We start from the raw sequence: 20,787 nt of genomic DNA on the forward strand, positions 1-20,787 counted from the left end.
TTTATAAATTATATATTTTTAAAACTTCACTCCACAATTACTTATATTTTTAATAACCACCTACTGAATTATAATTTACATTGTTTATCATCTTTTAAAAATAATTCAGGAAGATACAGATATCTTTTGTACCCGTAAATAGAAATTAGAGATATAATTTGTATTTGAAACTACGTCACGTGAATGGATACATATAAAAAAAAATATTTATAATTTCTGCATTTATCATTAATTCTAATTCTAATGTAATTTTTAAATTTAACGTAAATAAATAATTTACGTTAAATAAATAACGTCATTCCAGGCATGTATGTTCATAATTGGCAAGCCGGCCGCTACATATCTTTTTAAATCACACTATTTGGATTTTGGCAATAGGACTTCACTTTTTATTATAAAGATTAAAATAATTTTTTTTAAAATTATAAGAACTAATATAATAATTTTAAATTTAATAGATAAAAATAAATTTATCATAAATTTAAGAGATTAAAAATATATTTAAATCTTTATTTATTTTCTCAATATTTTTTTTTATTGAATAACACTACTTGGCAACATGATTTCTCTTTTAATTTATCTGCCTACATGAATGAGCCATATCGTTTCTTATCATTATTTAATTGCCGTGTTTCGTTGCCCTTTTTCATTGTTGTCCATTGCACTCGGTGTATATATAATTTAAATATAATTTTTTTAATATTCTTACTATACTTGACATTCATCGGTGACGAATTTGTATGCATGCAGCATTATACTTTTTTTATAATCATAGATTAATTAAGAATTAATAATCATTACAACGTTGAGTTTGTTTTTGATTTGAGAGATTTAGAAAAAAAGAAAATATACAAGTGTGGGTGTGAGATAAGAGATGAGATGCGTGAGGGAACGAGTAACTGACCTAACCTAACGCACAGAACAGTGGTCTGGTGGCGAGTTAATAAGAATTAAAATAAATGTTTATTTTGGGGAGAAACAAAAAGTGTGTAGTGTATGTGTTGCATTTCAATCTTTCATTGAATAGAACACGTGGGTTGGAGGCGGAGTCGTGGACTGGACTGAGATTAAATATTCGCACAGTGATAAAAGCATCAAAACCAATCCCCAAACTCTCTTATCTCGCTTCGCCTTCGCAATTTCATTTCCCTCTTCCAACATCCGCCGGATCCTCCAATTCTTCTTTCTATTAGGGTAACTACTACCAACTAATTTTATCTTTATTACCTTATTTTTTAGTTTTTCCTTTCATTTTTACTTCTTGTGCACCTTTAATTGATATTGTTGTTATTTTATTTTCTTTTGATTTGTTGGGGGTGGATGGGTTTTTAGTCAAAATCAATGCATTTCTTGTGTCTAGATTCATTTCTATTACTTTTGCGTCCTTTCTCTTTCTGTTTGTTTCTCACCCTAGGGCCAAAGATTGTGGTTTGCTGAAGTATGTTTTTGCTTTCGTTTTTCTCTTTATATAAGGAATTTGATCTTCAATTTGGTGGGGGAAATACTTCCTAACCAGGCGACTCTAATTTGCTTGTCTGGTGACCGTGTTTCATTGTTCAATGTTCAGATGTGTTTCTTCATTGGGTCATACCGATGGAGCTGTTTTTCCTTTTAATGACCTGTGAGAGTTTTTTGTGTTTCGGGGGGTGCAGCGCTGATGGGGAAAATCCAGTTTAGATTAAATTGGAGGGCTAGTTGTGGTTCCTAATATGTTTGTTGCATGTTATTTCTCCCTGATGGTGTAATGAAACGAGTTGGTATGCAAGTTTTTTGGCAGATGAAGTGAGTTATTGGAATAAGGAAAGTCAGGGAGACGTGTGGTGCTTAAACAGTTTTTGCGAGTTTGTTTTATCTTTTTGATGACATAAACCGCGTTCTGACAATGGAAAGTCCCACCGTTGAAAAGTCTGAAGAAACCAATAGACAAATTGACAGTAGTAACACAAAATCCAATTCTAAACAACAGGTGGGTATAAATTTTGCAGATGTTTTTGGTTGGGATATTTCTTTCCCCTACTTTGCTAAAAGCCTTTATCACTTATCACTTGGTTCATTTGTGGCAATTTCAGAGTATAGATAAAGCTAATGAACGTCCTGAATGGTTACCTGATGGCTGGAACATGGAAGTCAGAACCCGTAAAAGTGGTGTACATATGGGATCTGGATATAAGGTGTAGATAGATTCTCTTAATTTGGATTTACTGTTTTAGACCGATACTGTCTTTAGTTAGATTGTTGTTTAGTTTCCGTCATTCCTGTAGTAAGTTCTTATTATTCCTTAAACACCTGCTTGCTGTTAGTCAGGTAGTAACTGCTGCCACTAATGTATGTTTGACATTACCAGTCTATAACTTGCACTGTTCTCAAGTTTCTTGACTTGAATCATGAGTAATTTCTTATTTTGTAGAATTGTCTGTAGCAGAAGTTTACTTTAAAAATATTAAATCTACTTCTTAATAACATTCAGGATTTCAATGTATGGTAGATACATTACTGTTGTTTTCCCCATCTGTCTGGCTTGTGACAGTTGTCTTAAATTGGTGAACTGGATTTTGGGTCACATATTTTGAGACCATGTTCAAATTATTTTGCAATGGTTATGTATCAGATATGATACTTATACGATATGGTGTTACCATTATTCTAAAAATATCTAGAATACAATACATGGAGGATACATATCTAGATATGTATAAAAATTCTTAAATCATAAAAGATATATAATTGCAGTTTTGCAAATCTAAATTAAGAACATACTTCTTGTCTTTGCATTACTGAAATGAAAATAAAAATTATAAATCATTGTCATCATAAATCACTTCCTATTGACTACAAATGAGAATAATGTTAATCTCATTCCTTTCTTGAGATCATCCAAAAAGAGGAAAATTTTCATTTGATGGTTTTTTAAGGGATGATGCTTTGTTTTTGTATTATACATGCTTTCATAACTTTTTTTAAAGGCTTGGATACTTTACACATATGTTTTCATGTATCGGTAATGTATACAAGAGTATCGTATTGGTATTGAATACATATTGAATACAAATATGTGATGTAAATGAAAGTATTGGTGCTTTATATGAGGTATTTTATTTTCTCTTGCTTTGTTTTTAGACAATTAATTTTCAGGCATATTAATTACAATGTTGCTCTCTGTTTTTTTACTTATCCTGTTATCCTCAATTAATCGCAGATTAAAAGGTTAAAGTAAGCATTTCGTGTAAAACTTCTGGATGCATTTATTGTCATTTATCTATCAACAATTCAACACTAGTAATGCAACTTATCCCTCACTATAAAACTGTTTTCATGTTGCAGTGTTACATTGATCCATTGAAAGGATACAAATTCTTCTCCAAACCGGAGGTGCTACGATATCTCGAAACTGTAAAGGACAATAGTTGCACTTCCAAAAAGGGGAAGAAAAGCAGTAACATACATTCTCCAAGTGACAATGATTGCACTTCCAAGAAGGAGAAGAAAAGCAGTAACATACATTCTCCAGAAGACAATGGTTGCTCTTCCAAGAAGGAGAAAAAATCCAGTAACATGCATTCTCCAAACAACAACAGTTGTGCTTCCAAGAAGGAGAAGAAATGCAGTAACATGGATTCTCCATATGACAACAGTTGCACTTCCAAGGAGAAGAAATGCAGTAATGTGGATTCTCCAACCGATGTTTGTATCTCTATATCCCTTTTATCTTGAATTTCATTTTCTTTTCTGTTTGTTATTAATGAATGTCATCATCAGATTGATGGTTATTTCTTATTATCATCCATTAATCTGTCATATGATGTGCAATCAAAATTATTTGCAACTGTTTATGGCATCTGAAACCAAAACCACACTAAATGGAAGGGCATTTATTTATTATTGAGTAGAAAGGGCCATGGTACAAAAGCTTACTTGAAATTACTACGACCACAATGAGCAAAAAAATTGTAGATTAAATCATGAAAGAATGTGACCCACATTACAAAAGTGACGTTCAGAAAATTAAAATGGAAGCCTTGGGTTAAGGCCTTATTTTTATGCATTAGTTTCTCTGTACATCTACTTCCCCAGGTTGCATAATTTTTTTTCTTCATATTTTGTGATTTTTTTGTATTTGGGTTGTGTGCTCTAACACGTACACTTTTACAAACAAAAGGCATGGAAAGTTTACAAATAAAATGTGATAGGTTTGTAAAAGAGATTATTGGATGAACCTTTATTTAGTCCATTGAATATTTTTATAAATTCACCGTTTGCATATATTTAATTTTCCAAGTTTTTCTCTGTTTTAGGTTGTGGTTGAGAAGTCTATTGCGGAGGATTTACCACCTGGATGGGTAAAAGAATTAAAGATTAGGAAGAATGGGAATGGCATTCGGAAAGATCCGGTATGAAATTTTTTACTTGATCTTTGGTAGGGGTTCATTCTTTACTTGTCCATTCATAAGGATCGCTTTTTTTACTAATTATAAAAAGGCTAAATTGCACTTTTGGTGCTCTTGCAATATCAAATCCCCAGTTTTGGTCCCCCAATTTTATAAAATCCGCTATTTTGATTTCTCATTGAATGTTGATCTGATGATCATTAAAATTATAACGATGGTCATGATTTGACATTGAGTAGATGACATGATAATTAATATTAATATTCAATAAAATTTAGGCTAAATTTCACTTTTAATTTCAATTTTTATCTCATGAAAGTGATAAAATGAGATGGAAATGAAATAAAAACAAGAACTAAAAGTGCAATTTAGTCTAAGTATTATTATTAATTTTTATGTCATTTACCTTATGTCAAGTCATAACTAACGTTATAATTTTAACGATTATGAAATAAAAATGAGAATTAAATGTGAAATTTAGCCTAAATTTTATTACATATTAATTATCATGTCATTTACTTTCATGTCAAGTTATGGTCAACATTACAATTTTAACTGTGATCAACTGATGAATATTCAATAGAGGACTAAAATTGGGATTTTATAATATGAAGAGACTAAAATTGCAGGTTGGCTATTACAGGAGGCTAAAAGTGCAATTTGGCCTTATTAAAAAAATGATGGATACTTACGTAATGTTACATTTTTTTTTGCTTCAAATTGAGAGATACCTTTTTAAAGTAGTGTTTACTATTCCCTTTTGGAGAAGTGGGCTGCAAATATTATATGGCGTGCTTTATTTAGTAATATGCTACATTAACAAGCTTTCGGGAAGTTGATGCTTATACAAATTATGATTGGGTTCCAACAGTTTTATATAGATCCAGTGAGTGGATACGTATTCCGTTCTAAGAAGGATGTACTGCGCTATCTTGAATCTGGTGATATTCATTCATGTGCGTATAAGCCAAGTAGAAGACAAATCCAAGATGAAGACAACTTAACTGTAAGATATTTTTGCATGACTATAATCTTACTATTGTTGTTTTTATTGAGTATTCTCCTTACCTATTAGTTTTTACTCCAAACTGTTAAATGATTTTGGGGATTAATTACATCAGGTTTGAGATTCACTGAAAATTCAAGAATATTAAGAATCTTCTTTTTAATGACAACTATGCATCTGCTGGAGTAGCTAATAATGACTTTCTTTATTATGATTTGCCTACTCGCATAGTATCCTTTATAGATTTTGGTTGGCATTAGTTGTGTAAAATCCTAGAATGATGGGTATCCCTGATCACTCATAAAGAATAATCTTAACGTGGGCCTCCCAATGATTCATCTTTCATGCTTGCATATGAGAATTCAAATTGAATAATTTCATAATTCTTCTGTTTTTGTTCAATCTAGCCTCCAACCGATGCCAGGAAACAGAAACTGAAGCAATCTCCTCCCAAACAACAGATTTCTGCAGGTAAGAAGCCATGTCTTACATTTATTTAGGTAGGAATGGTTTATTCAATTTTGCTACAAGTTCATCCAACTCAGTGGGATGAAGAATATACCAATTACACCTTATGCCCATTACTGTTTGGTTTGAACTTTTTACTGCAGCCACAGAAATACATGATAAAAGCTGCTTAGAATCGCCAGATGCTGACAGCTCAAGGAAAGGGCAAACTGCAAATGTTCCATCTGGAATGATGGTTGCTTCAGTTCCCATGGCTGAATCCATTGTAAAGATGCATTCACTAGAGGATGGATCTGCGTACTCTTCTGAAATGAAAAAAACATCTGACCCAGGTAGCTCAGCACTTCTGAAAAATGACTCCTTGAAAGAATCAGAAAAAGTACTTTCTGCAGATGACGTGCAAGAGAAGGAGCATGTTGTGAATATGATAGAGAATGATATTCAAAAGAATTGCAGTAACCATAGCATATCCAGAAATAGGAAGGAGTTCAATGTGGGACACCGGTCGTCACCAAGACTTGCTGGAAGTAAACCTGTCCAGTTGGCCAACAATGTGATCAGTGAACAGACTCTTCAGGTTCGAAAAAGAAACTTGAGGAAAAGTAGAAATACTCTAGATGTTATCTCTGAAGAGCAAACAGTTTCTAAAGAACAACCACATCAGCAAGAAACAGATAAAATAGAAGACAATAAGCCAGAAATTCGAATTAGCTCAAACAAATCAAGTAATAAGAAAGAGCACCACCTTCCTCGTCGGGCTTCAAAACGATTAGCTGGAATTGAGCATCAGTCAATGAACTCCATATCCTGTGAAGAAGCTCCCAAATATAGAAGTAAAAGGTCTAAGGATGAGGTCAAAGGGGAATTGCAGCAAAGTGAGGGTGGGAACTCAGCAAATAAAAGAAAAAAATCAGAACCTCTGCTGGAGAAACGTGAAAATGAAGAAGTGGATGATGAGAAATCAGAACCTCCGCTGTCCTTTGCATTTCACTACTCTTGGTCTGACCCCAGCTTGGAATCTGCAATCAATACCCTCACTGGTGTGTTACCACCAGTTGATAGTAGACCTACTACGGTCTCTGAAACCGATAATCAAAAAACTTTGGTTGGAAATGTTATGGGAAGTGCCACAACAGTCCCTGAAACTGATAATCAAAAAACTTTGGTTGGCAATGTTATGGGAAGAAGTGTCACTACAGTCCCTGAAACTGATATTCAAAAAAATTTGGTAGACAATGTTATGGAAAGAAGCAACGCCATGGTCCCTGAAATTGATATTAAAAAAACTTTGGTTGACGATGTTATAGGAAGAAGCACCGCTACACTCCCTGAAACTGATATTCAAAAAACTTTGGTTGACAATGTTAAAGGAAGAAGTACTGCAACAGTCCCTGAAACTGATATTCAAAAAAATTTGGTTGACAATGTTACAGGAAGAAGCACTGCTACAGTCCCTGAAACTGATGTTCAAAAAACATCAATTGATAATGTTACAGAAAAAAACAGGGACAGTGAAAACAATTTGCTTGATACTGTTACAGGAAGCAGAGACAGAAACTCCCAGGTACGATCAAATAAACCCAAGAGAAAGAAAGAGGTCAAAGTACCTATGCGGTTATCAAAGCGTCTTGCTGGCCTTGAACCCGAGGTGCTGCCGGCTGAAAGAGCTCTTGAATATTCCTCTAGAAAATCATGCAAAGAAGAACCAACCGTGGCTGCTACTTCAACTAATGGAGTGTCAGACCATCTTGATGCTGGGGAAGAAACCAAGCTTGCTCTTCAGGCTTCTGACAGTTTGAAAACCGAAGTACTGGGAGAATCATCAAACAAGAGTGAGAAGTCACGTGATACCCTAACTGGTCACAAGAAACAATTGCAGAAAGTTGAAGCAGAAAATATTGGTGATGAGAGATCAGAGCAACGGCTCCCGTTACCATTTGGGGGCTCTTGGTCAGATCCATGCCTCGAATTTGCAATCAAGACTCTCACTGGTGCTTTGCCGGTTGATTCTGGTGCCGACAATATGCCACTTTTCCCTCCCGGCTTTGATAATCCACCATATAAGAAATCACATGGTAGTGCGGTTAAAAGCACTAATCAAGAAGCTTGTGATAACTCAAAACAATCCCCAAACAATAAAGAGCTTAATATGGTCAGCCAACCTGAGTTGAGGATCGGCCCCACCTCTTATGAAATTGCTCCTAAGTTTACAACTAGAGAGTCTTGTGTTGATCAAGGCAATATAATAAGGAATTTGGATGAAGAACCTTGTCACACCGGAAACATAACACAACCTGTGTATCATTCTAGGAATATAAACACACTATCACATGAAGAGCCATTAAAGCAAAATGGGCAGGTTGTAGAGGGTGGATTGGTTTCAACAGAGCAACTATTTCAACCTGGAACTGTAAACCATGACAATTCTGAATTACAGTATTGTGCTCCATTTATGAATTCTTGGTCAGACCCATGCTTAGAATTTGCATTTAAGACTCTTACAGGCGTGATACCGGTTGAGGAAAATTTAACACTTCAAGGATGTTTCCAGGAGCCTGCTAACTATAATGAACGAAGGGACAGTGGTTCAATGTTGCCAGATTTCGGATCTTCGAGCTTTTCTCATAGTGATTTCTCATTTCTCCATGATACAGGGGTTAAGTCCATGCCGGGGCAGCAGTCATCAATGAGCTCTTCATTCCTACCGGTGGAAAAAACGAGCCTGCAAGGTTTTGCAGGAGTTGATCCTCAAACACACTTTTCTCAGTGCAACAATAATTTTCAAAGAAGGTAAGCTAGTTAAATATTTGTTGCTACCTCCAGGATAACTGCTATTAGTATCCGATTAAACTTTTGTAGACTGCAAAATGTTTGTCATTAAGCATCCTTTTATTTTCCCGGTGACATTTGTAAATACATTGTGAACATAAGGTCTCGCTTAGTGTTTTGCTTTGTTTGTTGAGAAAGATCTAGGTAAGCAAAGGAAGGAGGTACAGGAACCCAACCGTTGTTGTGACAATGCTATCTAACTAATGTAGTTTGTATCTCTAGTTATTATTTAGTTCAAGTAGATTATTATTTCTTATTTTCTTTCCCTTCATAAAAGGCATAAACTCACAATTATGTTTGAATTAGCTTAGCTTATTTTCAGAATTTCTTTTTTGTTTCTCGAGAGCTTTTGATTTTTTTTATAAAATTATTATACCAGCCCATAGTTGAACTATTAAAAAAGATTATTTCTCAATATTAAACCATTTCTAAACATGAAAAAAAATGATTGTATTTAAATATGGTTTAATTACCCTTTTAGTCTTTATGGTAAAAAAATCCAATTTTAGTCTTTGTACTTCCCATTTTTGTTCCCTTTTATACCTACTGTTATTCATATTGTACAAAATTACATAGTAAATACCTTGTAACGAAAAATGCAAGCACTTATTGGCGAGATTTTTTTTTTTGTATTGTTGAATTTGATTTAAAAAAAGTTTAATTATTCTTTTAGTTCTATGATCTCATAAATTTCATTATTTTGTCTTTATAGTTAAAATCATTTTATTTTAATTCTTATACATACTATTTTTAATTTTTTAGTTTTTGTTGTCTATTTATATGAGAACTAAAAGATAAAGTTTATGCAACTATAAGAATTAAAAAAGTATACATAGAGACTAAACTGAAATATTTTTAATTAAAATGGTTAAAAAAAAAGTTCATAAAATTATTATAATTTAAGGTAATTAAACTTTTAAAAAATATCTACTTCATCCTACTAGTTTCAGTTTCAAGCAACTTATATAAAATCATTTTTTCAATGAAAGAAATGAGGTATAAAAAAATATGATAAAAGGGAATTTTGGATAATTCTAAGTGAATAAGAGCATATTATGGATATTGAAATTGGTTGATACAGGTACGACATCAAGCTTTTAATTATGGCCGAAAGATCCTGCCTACTATAATTTGGACATGAATTTCTGGCCTCCAATATAGTCGTGCTATGTTTGGATGAAATGAAAATAGGAAGAAGAAAGGAATGAAAATAATGTGGTTTTCTTTTTTCTTGTAAATAAGCAAAGAAAGAAAAATTTTGTGATCACCATATTAAAATTTCTTTCTTTTTAATTAGGAAAGAAAATATAGATATTTACATTTTAAATCCAAACCTTTTAAATATATAATTTGGAATTTTAAAATTCCAATCTATGTCTATCCATGTTTGAGAGTAATAGAGCGAATAAGACAAATTTTTAAAAAAAAAAAAATCTATAATCTTACTCTAATTGTAGTGTTTTTTTTGGTATTTCATCACGATAAATTTTTCAATAAACTTTTTTGAACTAGAACTAGAAAAAAAAAGAAGCAATTTCAATAATAGTGTTTATTAGTAATAAATTGAAAATGGGGCGTGGTGAAGCGGTAACGCAACGGCTTTTGGTCCCACTATTCGAAGATTCAAATTCTTCCATCTCAGATGATTTCTATTTATGATGTATGTTATATTTGAATACAAATTTTATATCAAGATAAATTTTTTTTTAAATTATTCGTTAGCAAGTTTTAAAAGTCACATAAAAAACAATGCTATAAGGAGTGGTTTCAAGTTTCTACATTATTTGACCTGATTTTGGTGTTGGATTTGATTCAAGGATGTAATTCCAAAGTGCACTTAATCGACTATAAAAGTGAAAATTCTCTTGAATTAATATGAAGATAGTGACTGATACAGTAGTAATACTCAAGACTCCGAAATGCTATAAACAAAGACAATCAAATTTTATAACCAGACTCCTTCCATCCCCCAAAATTTTCCTCTAAACTGCGTTCACTGCGATCCTGCATCAAGAACCCCAAAGAACAACCTTAAATTATAGACTCAAATGTAAACAATGGTATGAAGTTGAAGATTTTAATATAGTATTAATTAATTATTATACACAATAAAATTTAATTAGATAAACTTTTGTTGTAAGGCAATCTTATAGTCAGACATTTACTATATTACTCATTTACAGAATTTTGTTATACTTTAAAATCATTTATTTAAAAATTAGCAAATAATTTTAAAATTTTATTTAAAAATATAAATTTAATCTATTTAGAAGAACTTTTTAATTACGAACTAGTTAAATTGCTAAACTTTAACATAATTATACTTTTTTACATAACAGTAATAGTTAACAACTAAACGTATGATACTTTTTAATATATAAAAGTTATAATACATACAAATTGAATAAAACTAAAATTGCCCGTACATTTGTGTGATTATAATTATAAACCTACTGGTATATTTATTTCTTGAAGGATGTTAAGAAAAGAGATTATAATTACTTTCTTGATATCGCTGACTGACAAAAAATTTTAGATAACAAAAATATTCCATAAAAGTAGCAATTAAAATGAGAGTAAGGAAATATATTTTAAAAGTGAGTATAACATTAATCTCAACCCATCTCAATGATATTTTACATAGTTTTAGATAACATAAAAAAAAATCACATATAATCTATATAATAATAAGTTTTGAATCATCCGTAAATTTTTTAAACTTATCATAGTTAATTTGTAATTAGTTGGTTTTAACTTTTGTTTATTGTCATTATTTAAGGGTGAGGATGACACTCTACTCTACTCTCTCTCTCACACATATATATATATATATGATTGATTGTATAAAATGAGAGTTGTATATATAATGAAGATAGAAATAAAAATAAGAAAAGACAGTACCTGACGTTTAAAAGTGAGGCCAACTTTAATTTCCCCACAATATTTGTCATCCTTGACAACATTGTATGACGTAGGTGGGATGTTTCCTTCACTAAACAATGGATCTAGTGGAATCCTGTAAATTATATATATTTATATATAATATATAAACCAAAGTTGTGATAATTAAATAAGAAGAAAAATATGCACTGGAGAAATTAATACTCACTTAGCTTCTCCAACAAAATCATGAGCCGTGGTGGAATCACTGTCCATGATCTTCAATATGAGATTGGAAAAACCTTCAGACACGTTGAACACAAAATTCTCGTTCCATTCTGGAGAACTTCCTTGACCTGAATTCATTCATATAATAAATAAATATGCATTCGTTCTGCATGATTTAAATGAATGAAAGGAATTACGGTAACATTTTCAGTTTCCAAGCCAGATATTGAATTGAACACAATTATATGTATGATCTTGTGATGAATTAATTAATTATTATATGTACCTGATGCAACGCTGCTTTTTTGCTCCTGTGTGCGACATATGAGGATCACATAAGGGTCCATGTTACCTGCTCCATCAGATCATAGTGTGTATTTATAGAAAAGATTAAAATTAATGGTGGAATTGGATTCTTTGATATTATGTGTGTGCAAATAAGAACTTACAAAGATAATCAGTGTTCTCAAGACCCTTGGCATTAACCAGAAAAACTTCAAGGCTTCCCTGAGGCATGTTGAATGAGACGTAAATGGAACCAAAAATGAAATGTGATGAGAAAGCTGAGACACTAAAATTGGTTTTTATTGTGTTGATTAATTAGAGGAGTGAAACAACACAATTATCGGTTTCCGAGAGAAATGACAGTCCACTCGTATTCTTAACTATTTTTTTAATTATATTTTCATTCTCTCTTTCTTCTCCCAATATTTTTATCATTATTTTAATATTTTTGTTTTATGTTTTTTAAAATATCAAAATGAACACACAAAACAATTTAAGCAAGGATGATGTGGGCCCACTCCTCTGTCCAGGTTCTTCAAGGACAGGATGATGCCCTTCAACCCCAATAGTAATACCTTTACCTATTCGGTTTAACAATAATTAAAAATTAATTGGAATCATAATCATGTAATACTTTCTCCTCTCTTTCATGCACTATGGCTACTAAATAAATGAAACAATGTTGTGTGTCTCTTCTTCATAAATTCCTTTATTATTTCTTTTAATATGAAAGTATTTAATACTTTTTATTTAATAAATAAAATAACTTATTGTACCGTCCAGGTCAAAATCTGACTTGGCCTTCTACTCGGCATTAACCCGACTGGGTCCTCGGTATGGACCCAGTCGGTCGGAATCCGACCAGATTCGTTTCCCTTTAACCCCGCGCCATCATGATAAGAAACGGTTAGAGAAATCCCTTCATTCTGGGGGCCCAAGAGGCCCATGAACGATATCATAAAACCCAAAACCCTAGAGTCGAAGAGACAGATTACACTTTTGAATGCTCTGGCTTTGAGGTTCGCCATAGGACGAAACCCTAGCGCACCCTTTGGCCGGAACATTTTGGCGCCCACCGTGGGGCTACGGTAAAACTCTTCCTACGCCCCAAGTCACAAGAAAAAACCTACACTCTACTATGGAGAGAGGCAGCACATCCAACCACGACCCACAACACCCTACCATGGAGGAGATGATGACGTCGATCAATGACTTGAGAGAGGAGCGTGACCCAGAGAGAGAGAAGGAAAGGAAGTTTCCCGCACAAAAACAGAGTGGGCTCTGTGTTTTCGTCGGTGTGAGGTCTTGCACCGTTGGATCGAGCTGATTTTGGACTGTAGGTTCCAAAAGTGTGGTTCTTCATTCTGACTGTTCGGATTATTAACCGGAGGCCTGGTTTGGGAGAAAACACTTCATATCAGTAGGTGAAAGTTTTCCAGCGCAAAACAGGACTGGTACTGTGTTTTAATCGGTGTGAAGTCGTTCACCGTTGGATCGGGCTGATTTTTGGACTATAGGTTCCAAAAGTGTGGTTCTTCATTCTGACCGTTCGGATTATTAACCGGAGGCCTGGTTTGGGAGAAAACAGCTTCATATCAGTAGGTGAAAGTTTTCCAGCGCAAAACAGGACTGGTACTGTGTTTTAATCGGTGTGAAGTCGTTCACCGTTGGATCGGGCTGATTTTTGGACTATAGGTTCAGGAAGTGAGGTTCTTCATTCTGACCGTTCGGATTATTAACCGGAGGCCTGTTTTGGGAGAAAACAGCTTCATATCAGTAGGTGAAAGTTTTCTAGCGCAAAACAGGACTGGTACTGTGTTTTAATCGGTGTGAAGTCGTTCACCGTTGGATCGGGCTGATTTTTGGACTATAGGTTCAGGAACTGAGGTTCTTCATTCCGACCGTTCGGATCGTCAATCTGAGATCTGGTTTGTCAAAGAACAGCTTCGTATCAGCAGGTGGAACCGTTTGACGGGAAACAGGATATTAGTCAGCATCTAATGGACTTTCGTGCCCAGATGTTAATTCGTGGAGGAAGCATGGGAGTCTGCTGCGAGGGTTTTATGCTAAAAAGGTTTTTAATGAGGTACCATCAAATAATAAAAATCATTATTTTCAAATTGATTCTGACTTGTAGGCAAACTCGTGATTAGTCGGTTAAATTCTGATTGGATAACTCGAAGAACTCGTGATTGTCGGCAATAGTCCGGCTGGGCGAGTATAAATAACTCGATTGATGAAATTCGTGATTGTCGGCAAAAGTCCGGCTGGGCGAGTATAAATAACTCGATTGATGAAACTCGTGATTGTCGGCAAAAGTCCGGCTGGGCGAGTATAAATAACTCGATTGATGAAACTCGTGATTGTCGGCAAAAGTCCGGCTGAGCGAGTATAAATAACTCGAAGAACTCGTGATTGTCGGCAATAGTCTGGCTGGGCGAGTATAAATAACTCGATTGATGAAACTCGTGATTGTCGGCAATAGTCTGGCTGGGCGAGTATAAATAACTCGATTGATGAAACTCGTGATTGTCGGCAAAAGTCCGGCTGGGCGAGTATAAATAACTCGAAGAACTCGTGATTGTCGGCAATAGTCCGGCTGGGCGAGTATAAATAACTCGATTGATGAAACTCGTGATTGTCGGCAAAAGTCCGGCTGGGCGAGTATAAATAACTCGAACAACTCGTGATTGTCGGCAATAGTCCGGCTGGGCGAGTATAAATAACTGGATTGATAAAACTCGTGATTGTCGGCAATAGTCCGACTGGACGAGTATAAATAACTCGATTGATGAAACTCGTGATTGTCAGCAAAAGTCCGGCTGGGCAAGTATAAATAACTCGAAGAACTCGTGATTGTCGGCAATAGTCTGGCTGGGCGAGTATAAATAACTCGAAGACCAAACTCGTGATTGTCGGCAAAAGTCCGGCTGGGCGAGTATAAATAACTCGAAGAACTCGTGATTGTCGGCAATAGTCCGGCTGGGCGAGTATAAATAACTCGAAGACCAAACTCGTGATTGTCGGCAAAAGTCCGGCTGGGCAAGTATAAATAACTCGAAGAACTAAACTCGTGATTGTCGGCAAAAGTCCGGCCGGGCAAGAATAAGACCAAAGTTTATGATTCAAGTTGATTCTTAACTTGATACACGTTACCCATCATTCATAATCGGAATTTTGACGATTTTAGACAAACAAATCGGAAATCAGGCCGATCCATTCATATAAATACGGCTCAATTTGACTTGACAAAATGTTATTCATCTTTCTCGCAAGAATTTTGGTGATCCAAGACCTACATGTCGGGTTAAGGATGACTCTTCTGTTAGAAACCTAAGATCATTATTTAATTCAGGATTTGGACGATAGCTTAGAACAGGGTTCACTCTTCAAATCTACATTCGTGTCGGCATCTAGCCGACCATAGGGTTGAGTTTCTATTGAATCACATACTCCCCATATTATTGCAAGTCGGCACTTTGCCGATCTTATGGTTAAGTTTTTCCAAACAAATGATATTTGCCACGTTATTGCTAGTCGTCATTGGGGCGATCATATGAATAAATTTCATCCAAACTTAGAAAGATTGTCCAATATCCGGACTGGCATTTGGGGAGAACCCTTTGTTGACTTTCATTAATAACGTAGAATTTTTTCCTCTCAATACTTATAATCGGCAATTGGCCGATTATAAGGATAAATCTTTCCAAACTCTAGAAAATTTCTTCAATATGTTGAGTCGGCAATTTGCCGATTACACGGTTAAAGATCATTATTTTATTGCTCAATATTCCACGTTGAAGTAATGATCGAAATCTTGACAATAACGTCATTCAAGGGTGGCGTCCGACTTAGATTTGTTTGTTCCTTCTCATTAAACTGGAATTGGACAGATTATTTGGCTCAAGTAAGCTTTTCAATTTAGAATTATCTATCCCCTTTTCCTTATTCGGATTTTAGCCGAGCATTTTGTTCCCAGAATAACATCCAACTTACAATTTCGTCCCACTGAAATTATTTATTTATTTTGGCGAACCGTGGTTATCTCTTTGGTATCTGGCCGACAACTTTTATATTATAAATAATTGCCAACGGAGTGAATCTTTCGTTGTCATGCTAATTCGGAATTGTGTGGATACATGGGGAGTGAGTCGGTGTTTGCCTGACTCCTTACTTACAATATCACGAGTTCGTGACTAAAAGAGTTTTTTCACTAATTTTTTAAGAACCGCGTATGAAACCTTCGGGTAGGCGACCGCCTCGTGCAAAAATCGATTTTACCTATTCTGTAGTCGTGTTTGGCCGTTGGTCTCGCGAAATCAATTTTAATTTAGAAAATGTAAACTTGTTCAGTAATCGGAATTTGGCCAACTCATTTGCAAAACCATTTTCAACATAGAGAAAATATTCACTTTTTATAGTAATCGAAATTTGGCCGATTCTTTTGCAACTCCAATTTTTAGCTTAGAAAAATTTTCACTTGACGTTTGCACCATCGTCATAATCTGTTTTTCAGCACACAATCATTCAACTCGCAGCAAAATAGCAACAACTAGAAGTCATATCAAATAGTTGACGAGGGATAGGTCGGTAATGGCTTAGCTGACTCCCTTTCTACCATAAGCCTTCTCGCCTTACACGCTTAAGGCTGGAGGGCAAGTGTACCGTCCAGGTAAAAATCCGACTTGACCTTCTGCTCGGCTAATACCTGACTAGGTTACCAGGCTACAAGCCTTTTCGCCTTATAGGCTCAAGGCTGGAAGGCAAGTGTACCGTCCAGGTCAAAATCCGACTTGGCCTTCTACTCGGCATTAACCCGACTGGGTCCTCGGTATGGACCCAGTCGGTCGGAATCCGACCAGATTCGTTTCCCTTTAACCCCGCGCCATCATGATAAGAAACGGTTAGAGAAATCCCTTCATTCTGGGGGCCCAAGAGGCCCATGAACGATATCATAAAACCCAAAACCCTAGAGTCGAAGAGACAAATTACACTTTTGAATGCTCTGGCTTTGAGGTTCGCCATAGGACAAAACCCTAGCGCACCCTTTGGCCGGAACACTTATAAAAATTTTCTCTGCTTAATTATGCATTTTTGTGTATGTCATTTCCAATAGCTACCTCATCCAATCAAGATTCAAGAGACTACCAGCTAGCTCATCCAGTCAAGATTCAAGAGTCTGTTTGTCACGGTCCTCCCTCATCCATGCATTATAATAAGTTTTAAAAGCTATATGTTTTGATTTAAGTTTTCATTTCTCCCATCACTGTTTCTGAGCTGCTATGCAGATTTCATGAAGAAATACCTAAGTTTGAACTTAATTTAGACATTAATTAACTCTTGCTTGATTAAATCATTTATCAGCTCTATTTATTTTACTTCTATGCACCCTGGATGTTATTATTGCTATACCTTAGCTAGCAATAATCGCACAACAAGAAAGTAGCTAAATTTTTTTAACTTGTAGACATAGCCAAGTGGAGAAAGGGATAGAGTCTTTTGTAAAATTTAATTTAATACAAGTTACAAACTATAGATATGTATGTGGATACGATGTGACAAAAAGCTAGTCACGCACTCAAGTCTTCTCTACTAGTGTTGTAGTGTTGCACATCCACTCAGGAAGGTCAAACCACTCGAAAAGTCCTTCCATACTTGTGTAATTTTTTCAATCCTTTTTTTCTATATACAATCATGATCACACTCAAATAGCGTTCAATTGAGTTATTTAGTAAAACACGTTACGATGGTTGCCATGAAATACCTATGAGCTGAGCTGGATATGATAATTTCTCAACTCCTAAACAGGAGTTTCTATTCACACCCACATTTTTTTCTTTGCATCTCATGCTATATATATGTATAAAATATCATTTGCGTTGGGACATGTGGATTATAATTTTGCATTGCACAAGACAAATCTCACGCCTGTATTATATTTATACGGTCCTACATGTGGATGCCATGAATCATGTTCCTTTAAATGGTTATGGCCTTGTATCGGATTGCCCATTAAATCATGCATCATCAGAAAACAGATGGAGCACCGCATCAGTTTTTGACGGAACAATATCCGGACAGATGGATCACTAAGTAATTTATGATTTAGTCGATATTTGATAGTGTAAAATCTACACTAAAATTACATCACAAATAAACTTTAGAGAATTTCTACGGTACCTTGTATAAAAGAAGGGTACCGATACTATTGATGATGTGTCACCTATGTGTAAATCCAAGTCATTTATAATTTTTTAATTATTTAAAATTCACATTTACGTCAGGTAAATGGTTAATATGAAGTTCACGTTCGCCTTTGTTTATCGCTGCCATTTCCTTCATGTTCGCCTTTGTTCCAGATCCTCCAGATCCCTTCCTTTCATGTTAATCCCCGAATGTGAGTAGTTTCGCTGGTGATTCTGATTCTGATTGGGATTTGTTTCGTTTCCGTGTTTGGTGGCGGCGTGCATTGCGATTGTGCTAGTGATAACTCTGTGGAGATTGCGGGGTCTTTCACCGAGGGAGTGAGGGATGGGTGGTTGTTTATCGAGTGGGTGAAATGGATCTTCCTTTTTGCTGGCGATGACGAGGGCGTGGATGGAGTTGGGTTTCATGCTGACGATGGCGTACTTGCTGTGTTCTTCGACGGTTTCGAAAGCAAGGTGGCCAATAAGTAAGCAAATGATGTTATGCTGAGCCAATCAGAATCAGAATCAGAATCACCAGCAAAACTACTCACATTCGGGAATTAACATGAAAGGAAGGGATCTGGAGGATCTTGGAACAAAGGCGAATATGAAGGGGCGAGGGAGAGGTGGGAGACGGAGGGGAGAGGAGATCGTATAATTATAAAAATATTAATAAAAACTTAAAAATAAATAATGTAAAAATTTAAATATAAAATAATTTTTATTTAAAAGACGTACCAAAATCTCTCATTTATTATGGTCCAGGAACAACCCCCTAAACTTTATTCTAAGAAACACAGCGTTATTCATATATTTTTTTATTGAGTAGCAAGGAAGAGGAAAAGAGGGTTGTTTTCAAGTTTCAAGGGCAAAAGACAACCCTATAGTTAGTGCCACCCTTGCATGTAAAAGTGCTGGTGGCATCGTCCTTGGGATAACTATAAGCATCGGAGCACCTATCCTTGAAGAATTTGGAGTAAGTAGTGGGTCCACAGTTACCGGAATTGCAACAATAGTTGTCGGTTTTGAAGACAGTACATGGGTTGTTACAGCCCCCTTGAGTCTTAAGCTGAGTGGGACACTGTCGATTAATGTCGGCAGTGCATTTTATGCCACGTGTGCAGCCGTTGGAGGTAGGGCTGAAGTCCATGGGAACGTTGAAACCGTCGACGAGGGAGATGTCGAAGAAGTCCAAGTTGTTGTACTGGTTCAGCGCGTATTCCGCTAGGGTGTTGGGAGGTGTACCGTATGCTTTACACTCCAAGACGCCCCCGCAGTCACCGGTCTGGCAATGCCCGCGGCCCGAACCGTCGAAGTTGCATCCCGTTCGGGCCCAGATGCGGGCCCCTTTCGTTCCTGCCGCCACGTCAAGGGCCCATGACTGCCCCGAGTTCAGCCTCCTTCCTCCTCCGGGCACGGCCGCGGCCCACACTGGGTAGGAGCATCGGTTTGTGATGTCAAACCTTGCGGCGTAGGCAGAGGTTAAGAAACATAGAGCGAGGGCAACAAGCATGTATTTTGTGATTGTCATTTTAACAAGAGAAATATGAGAGAGCAGTGTTTTGTGTGAAGAAATAAGGATGGTAGCACTTGTTTATATATATAGCTGGCTCACTTCATCCGAGAAAATTAACGTATCACCCACAGTGATTTCGCGGAAAATTCAAAACCTCATTGTCAAATTGACAGTGACGTCGTTCTTAGTACACCATTGAACGTCATTTCATTATTTTCACATCATTTTTATATATGTATGTTGAGATATAACTTATAAATCTTTATATATATATATATATATATATAACAATATTGTTTCTTACTACTGTCCTTCACCTATTATTTTTATCAATTACTTGTATTTGATATTTTGTCTTTCTATTTTTCAAATAATAATTTCATTTGAATATTATTTTTTTTATTCCATTTCACTTTTATTTTGGATTTCAAATTAAAAACTACGTATCTCTGAAAGTATAAATATTTATGAATTTATGAAAGTATGAATTTTATTTTGAAAAAAATGATGAATTTTTTTGGGAGTTGCTACGGTACCCTCAAAGATCGAGGGGTTCCAATACATTTTTCTATGTAAACTCATAAAATTTTTTAAAAAAATTAATTTAATTATAAAATGAATAATCTAAATTATATTTATAAAATAAAAAGTAAGATAAAATTATAAAAATTAAAATTATAAGATTTCAATAATATTATAAAATATTAAAAAAAAGAAAAATTAATAAATAGTAAAAATAAAAAATTATTAAAATTACAATATAGAAATTCAAAAATTTATGACAAAAAGACAAAAAAAAAATACTTAAAAAATTATTAAAATTAAAATATAGAAATTCAAAAAATTTAAGTGAAAAAATAAAAATAAACTTAAAAAATTATTAAAATTAAATTATTTAAATATATAATAATATTATTGCAAATAAATTAGAATATATAAAATAAAAAATAAAATAACTAAATAATTTAAAAATTGAAAGAATAAAATATTATAAATATTATT

The 20,787-nt window shown here is 34.7% G+C and overlaps 3 protein-coding genes across 6 annotated transcripts; 1 reads left to right on the forward strand and 2 right to left on the reverse strand.

Annotated features, from left to right (window-relative positions):
* The first annotated feature begins 972 nt into the window (after nucleotides 1-972).
* On the forward strand, nucleotides 973-8,944 carry LOC109801417 (uncharacterized). Of its 4 annotated transcripts, none has more exons than XM_020362478.3 (8): nucleotides 973-1,194; nucleotides 1,568-1,966; nucleotides 2,070-2,171; nucleotides 3,322-3,681; nucleotides 4,293-4,388; nucleotides 5,257-5,391; nucleotides 5,799-5,862; nucleotides 6,003-8,944. In XM_020362478.3, the coding sequence occupies exons 2-8, from the start codon at nucleotides 1,883-1,885 to the stop codon at nucleotides 8,651-8,653; spliced, it is 3,492 nt and encodes a 1,163-aa protein (XP_020218067.1). In that variant the 5' UTR covers nucleotides 973-1,194; nucleotides 1,568-1,882; the 3' UTR covers nucleotides 8,654-8,944. The 4 variants fall into 4 exon arrangements, with proteins under 4 accessions (XP_020218067.1, XP_020218068.1, XP_020218064.1 ...); XM_020362479.3 differs by having other exon boundaries at nucleotides 1,653-1,966; XM_020362475.3 differs by having other exon boundaries at nucleotides 1,767-1,966.
* Nucleotides 8,945-10,531: 1,587 nt separating this feature from the next.
* Nucleotides 10,532-12,392, reverse strand: LOC109799921 (elicitor-responsive protein 3). The gene is made up of 5 exons (XM_020360579.3): nucleotides 12,246-12,392; nucleotides 12,083-12,148; nucleotides 11,798-11,924; nucleotides 11,590-11,704; nucleotides 10,532-10,692 (listed from the first exon to the last, which is right to left on the reverse strand). The coding sequence occupies exons 1-5, from the start codon at nucleotides 12,310-12,312 to the stop codon at nucleotides 10,627-10,629; spliced, it is 441 nt and encodes a 146-aa protein (XP_020216168.1). The 5' UTR covers nucleotides 12,313-12,392; the 3' UTR covers nucleotides 10,532-10,626.
* Nucleotides 12,393-18,965: 6,573 nt separating this feature from the next.
* On the reverse strand, nucleotides 18,966-19,849 carry LOC109801239 (protein P21). Its single transcript, XM_083069125.1, has one exon. The coding sequence runs from the start codon at nucleotides 19,798-19,800 to the stop codon at nucleotides 19,132-19,134; it is 669 nt and encodes a 222-aa protein (XP_082925251.1). The 5' UTR covers nucleotides 19,801-19,849; the 3' UTR covers nucleotides 18,966-19,131.
* Nucleotides 19,850-20,787: the final 938 nt, after the last annotated feature.

The sequence above is a fragment of the Cajanus cajan genome, chromosome 2 (genome assembly GCF_000230855.2).
Source record: "Cajanus cajan strain Asha chromosome 2, NIPB_CcT2T_4, whole genome shotgun sequence".
NCBI classification, from domain to species: domain Eukaryota; kingdom Viridiplantae; phylum Streptophyta; class Magnoliopsida; order Fabales; family Fabaceae; genus Cajanus; species Cajanus cajan.